The 6,059-nt window shown below is 38.2% G+C and overlaps 1 protein-coding gene across 1 annotated transcript in view; it reads right to left on the bottom strand.

Annotated features, from left to right (window-relative positions):
* Window positions 1-6,059, bottom strand: part of ANKRD31 (ankyrin repeat domain 31) — a 181,860-nt gene that overhangs the window by 162,802 nt on the left and 12,999 nt on the right. The window contains exon 3 of the mRNA XM_011996538.1: window positions 1,301-1,410. Within this exon, the coding sequence (XP_011851928.1) occupies window positions 1,301-1,410 (110 nt within the window). The remainder of the gene's footprint in view (window positions 1-1,300; window positions 1,411-6,059) is intronic.

Raw genomic sequence — 6,059 nt, 5'->3', positions numbered from 1 at the left:
TTACCCAGGCATGGTGGCACGTGGTAGAATACTATGCAGTCATAAAAAAGAATGAGATTATGTCTTTGCAGCAACATGGATGGAACTGGAGGCCATTATCCTTAGCAAATTAATGCAGAAACAGAAAACCAAGTAATGCATATTCTCACTTATAAGTAGGAGCTAAATCATGAGAACACATGGACAGAAGGAGGGGAAACACAGATACTGGAGCTTGCTTGAGGGAGAATGATGGGAGAAGGAAAAGGTTCAGAAAAAAAAAAAAACTGTCAGGTACTATGCTTAGTACGCAGGTGATAATAATCTGTACACCAAAAAAATTTGATTGTCAGAAATCTACATGCAGTTTGAAATGACATAAATGTCAAAATCATATTTTAAAAGACAAAAAAAGTAAAAATTATTAGTATGTGTGTGTGTGTGCGTGCGCATACACATACATACACTCACACACAAGACAACAAAAGTGTCTTTTCAGTGGCCTATATCTCAAATTATACCATACAGGCTATATCTTCTTCACAAGTTTAAGAATAATCCCTAATATAAAATGGAGATGAAACTCATAATTATTACATCCTATTTTAACCTCTATTCCTCTCATATCTGCATCTCTACTAAAGGGCGAAAAACATAAGAGGTATAAGAGTAGACAAAAGAAAACACAGTTCACTTTTGAACAACACAGGCTTGAACTGTGTGGGTTCACTTACACATGAATTTTTTTCAACCACTGCCACCCCTGGGAAAGCAAAACCAACCCCTCCTCTTTCTCTCTTTTTCTTCCCCAGTCTACTCAACGTGAAGATGATAGGATGAAGATCTTTATGATGACCCCCTTGCACTTAATGAATAGTAAATATATTTTCTCTTCTTTAGCATCTTAACATTTTCTTTTCTCTATCTTACTGTGTTGTAACAATACAGTATATAATACATATAAAAGACAAAAAATGTATTGACTATCAGTAAGGCTTCCAGTCAACAGTAGGCTATTAGTAGTTTAGTTTTGGGAGAGTCAAAAGTTGTCTGTGGATTTCTGACTGCACAAAGGGTCAGCATCCCTAACTCCCAAATTGTTCAAGGGTCAACTGTATTTTAAATCCTCCCTCCTAAAACAATTGTTTTCATCAAAGTTTCAGCAAAGAAATAGAATGACTGGTTAAGAAAGAGGTAAAAATTAATAAGAAAAGAGGAAAGAAGCAAAATAATAGACAAAAAGAATAAGAATTAGCAATTTGCCACTCTGATAGCATTTCCAATTTTTAATGAGTGTGTATTCAATCAACACACTACACACCTGTAATATCGTATCCTCGCTAAGAATAGGCATCATCCTATTTTTACTCATTTGCTCTTGCAGATCCTCTTTGAGCTTAAATCCAAGTTGAATCTCAGGAGAAGGCATGCCTAGAATGAAACATAATCATAAAACATTGGCAACAGTTTTATTGCTCTGCTTGGCAATGGCCCAAGAATTTTATAGGCATGCAAAATGTCATTAAGAATCATCTAGAATATCATAATTTCTTTTCTTATTTCTTCTTAAAAAAAGGGGGATATATGTGCAGAACATGCAGGTATATGTGTGCCACACATAGGTATATGTGTGCCATGGTGGTTTGCTGCACCTATTGATGCATCCTCTAAGTTCCCTCCCCTCACCCCTCAACCCCCAACAGGCCCAGGTGTGTGTGTGTGTGTTCCCCTCTCTGTGTCCATGTGTTCTCAATGTTCAACTCCCACTTATGAATGAGAACATGGAGTGTTTGGTTTTCTGTTCCTGTGTTAGTTTGCTGAGGATGATGGTTCCCAGCTTCATCCATGTCCCTGCAAAGGACTGAGATTGTGGCTGCATAGTATTTCATGGTGTATATGTACCACATTTTCTTTATCCAGTCTATCATTGACGGGCATTTGGGTTGGTTCCAGGTCTTTGCTATTGTAAATAGTGCTGCAGTAAACATACATGTGCATGTGTCTTTATAGTAGAATGATTCATAATCCTTTGGGTTTACACCCAGTAATGGAATTGCTGGGTCAAATGGTATTTCTGGTTCTAGATCCTTGAGGAATCGCTGTACTATCTTCCACAATGGTTGAACTAATATACATTCCCACCAACAGTGTAAAAGCATTCCTATTTCTTCACAGCCTTGCCAGCATCTATTGTTTCCTGACTTTTTAATAATTACCATTCTGACAGGCATGAGATGGTATCTCCTTGCGGTTTTAATTTGCATTTCTCTGATGATCAGTGATGTTGAGCTTGTTTTATATGTTTATAGTATATCATAATTTCTTAACTGCCACTTTTATCTGTTAATATTTTTTAATTATTAAGAGGAAACACATATACTACATTGAACGAAATAATACTTGATATTTCTTTGTCTCAGGATGAATAAAGGCAACCAATACGCACAGAAAGTACATAGATAACTTTCCAAGTTCATAGAAAAATATCCAAAGAAATGACTAGATTTTTGGTTTTTGAACATCTGAAGCAACAACGGAAAGGAAAGAAATATAGAAATATACCCCCGTATAGATCACAAGATGAGAATGGATTCAAGGAAATCCAAACAGTAGTAAACAACTTGTTATAGACCGAATGCCTGTGCACACCTGCCCCAGCCAAATTCATATGCTGATGCCCTACCCGCCAATGTGATGATAATAGAAGGTAAGATCTTTGGGAGGTAGTTGGGTTTAGATGAGGTATTGAGGGTGAAGCCCTCATAATCCCTCCTGGAATTAATATCCTCATAAAAAGAGAGAAAAACCAGACCTCTCTCTCCCTGAGCACAAAGAGGAGGTCATGTGAGCACACAGCAATGTAGCAGCCATCCACACAATCCAGGAAGAGGGTCCTCACCAAGAACCAAATCTGCCAGCACCTTGATTTTGGATTTCTCATCCTCCAGAACTGTGAAAACTACATGTCTGTAGTTCAAACTATCCAGTTTATAGGATTTTGTTATAGCAGCCCAAGTTGACTAAGACACAGCTCATCACACAACACAGGAAAAGGAAGAGATCTCTCAGAAATAACTATCTATCTATCTATCTATCTACCTATCTATCTATCTATCTATCTATCTATCTACATATACATTTCTTCCATTAGAATTCCAGAAAACCACCCAGTTCAGAGAAAAACCCACTAACAAAAGTTGGAAGAAGGTAAATCGGAAGAACACTGTGATTAATGTCATACTGCATTGAGCTTGCTGTTTGTACCAAAGAAACTTAGGATGAATGCTGTGGCCAATTACTCTGTATGACAGCATATCTTCCCTACCATATATAGAAATATATTATACTAAAGTTAAGGATAATAAAATAATGTAATGATGAAACAGTCACAGAAATAGTCAAACAGGTCAATGAAACAAAACAATAAGTAGAAAATGGACATACATACATACATATATATGGAAATTTAATATATGACAATGGTATTTTAAACCATGGCAACAAGATGGATTATTCAATAAATGATATTGGGAAAATTGGTTAACCATTTCAAAAAAATAAAGTTTGAACCCTACCTTTCTCATATGCCAAAATACTCCAAATGTTAAAAAATAAAAGCTATAAATATAATCAATGGAAATAAAGATTAAAAATATCTCTTTATGGTTTTGAGGTCACTGAAGTATTTCTAAGTCTGATAGAGAAAGAACAAACCCTAAAAGAGAAGACCAACAGCTTTTACTACAAAAAAACTTAAAATTTCTTCACTGCAAAATATATCATGAATAATATTAAAAGATAACCAGAAAACTGGGTAAAACTATTCACAATATATATGACAAAGATTTGCTATCTTTAATATATAAAATGCTCTTATAAATCAATAATAAAATGAAAATAATTTGGAGACAGATGCAGGCAATTCACACACAAAAATAATTATGAATTATCAATATTAAAATAGGCCTAACACTGGTATTCTTTGAAAATGCAAAACTAAATCAGATACTTTTTATTTGACACAGACTGAATTATGTCCTGTATTGATTGTAGGGAGAAGGAGACATCTTTTTAGGGGGAAATATATGTCAAGAGCTGAGCACAAAGTTTTAGATAGTTATTCTAAGGAAATAATCAGAAAAGCAGGCAAAGGTATAACTATTAATATATTCATATTTTGTAATAGTATTGAAAAACATTAAATATCATTAATTCATTAAATAAGGTACATTCATACAATGGAATTGTTGGGAATAGGCCCACCAAAATCTGGCCATAAACTGGCCCCAAACCTGGCCATAAACAAAATCTCTGCAGCACTGTGACATGTTCATGATGGCCAAAACACCCATGCTGGAAGGTTGTGGGTTTACCGGAATGAGGGCAAGGAACACGTGGCCCACCCAGGGCAGAAAACTGCTTAAAGGCGTTCTTAAACCACAAACGACAGCATGAGCAATCTGTGCCTTAAGGACATGCTCCTGCTGCAGACAACTAGGCCAACCCACCCCTTTATTTCAGCCCATCCCTTCATTTCCCATAAGGGATACTTTTAGTTAATCTAACATCTATAGAAGCAATGCTAATGACTGGCTTACTGTTAATAAATATGTGGGTAAATCTCTGTTCAGGGCTCTCAACTCTGAAGGCTGTGAGACCCCTAATTTTCCACTTCACACCTCTATATTTCTGTGTGTGTGTCTTTAATTCCTCTAGCACTGCTGGGTCAGGGTCTCCCTGACCAAGCTGGTCTTGGCAGGAATAATACGTAGCAATGTAAAAGGATGAGGTAGACTCCAACATGGACCTAGTACCTCTTTTGTATAGCAGCAGGTGGAGAGACTCCGTTGATCGCCATGGTCAAGAAAATCCCTAAGGACTTTTTGTTGACCAAGGAGTCAATACTAAGAACAATGACCATATTAATTTGAAGGCAGCAGGCAGGATGGTCATGTGGTACAGTTTAGGATTAGGAGTCATACACCACTTAGTAAACTAATGAAGGCCTATTGTGAATGACAGGGTTTGTCAATGAGACAGATTAGATTCCAATTTGACAGGCAACCAATGACACAAGCACAAATGTGGATGAAGATAAAACTGATGTGTTCCAAGAGGAGATAGGAGGTGTCTACTTAAAAGAAAACCTAAGACTCTGACATGTGGTTTCAGGTGAGACCTAGCATACTGACAGCTATGGTGGCTATGGTGAGAAAGGTGGAGGAGGCCTTCTGCTTGAGAAGGGTAGAGGGAACAGTAAAGGGGACTTTGTCTTACACCTTAGGTATGCACTCAGCCACAATGCATAGAGCACCAAGGAGGCTTTTGAGATCACTGATTTGAGAAGACCTTGAACAGCATTTCTGGACCTGCCCTGGGCCAGAGGGGAGCCCAGTGCCCTGAAGGGTGGGTTCCAGACCTGACAGCATTCACCACAAGCTGACTGAAGAGCCCTAGGGCATTAAGTGAACACTGGCAGTAGCCTGGCAGTATTCCGCCTTGGACCTATGGTAGTGGTGGCCATGGGGTTGAGGCTCTTCCACCCATGGAAAGAGGAAGGAAGAGTGGGAAGAACTGTGTCTCTTGGTTTGAATGCCAGCTCAGCCACAGTACAATAGAATACCAGGTAAATTTCTAAGGGTTTTTATTCCAGTCTCTGGCTCCCAGACAGCATCTCTAGACCTGCGTGAGGATTAGGGGAGCTCACTGCACCGAAGGGAAGGACACAAGCCTGGCTGGTTTTGCTACCTGCTGATTGTAGAGCTGTAGTGAACATAGGTGGTAGCCAGGTAATGGCTACAGCAGGCCTTGGGCAAGACTCAGTACCCTGCTGGGTTCAGGTCTGAACCAGTGGTGGTGGCTACGGGAGTACTTTAGGTCTATCCCAGTGGTGGACAGTATTACCCTGATATCACAGAATGGGAGAAAATATTTGCAAACTATCCATGTGACAAGGAATTAATAACCAGAATACCTAAGGAGTTCAAACAACTCTATAGGAAAAAAATACAATAGTTGGATTTTAAAATGGGCAAAAGATCTGAACAAACATGTCTCAAAAGAAGACATACAAATGATAA

This window comes from Mandrillus leucophaeus, unplaced genomic scaffold (genome assembly GCF_000951045.1).
Source record: "Mandrillus leucophaeus isolate KB7577 unplaced genomic scaffold, Mleu.le_1.0 Scaffold114, whole genome shotgun sequence".
In the NCBI taxonomy this organism is placed as follows: Eukaryota; Metazoa; Chordata; class Mammalia; order Primates; family Cercopithecidae; genus Mandrillus; species Mandrillus leucophaeus.
Note: the sequence above shows the minus strand (reverse complement) of the source record. Positions and strands in the feature narration are given on the sequence as shown.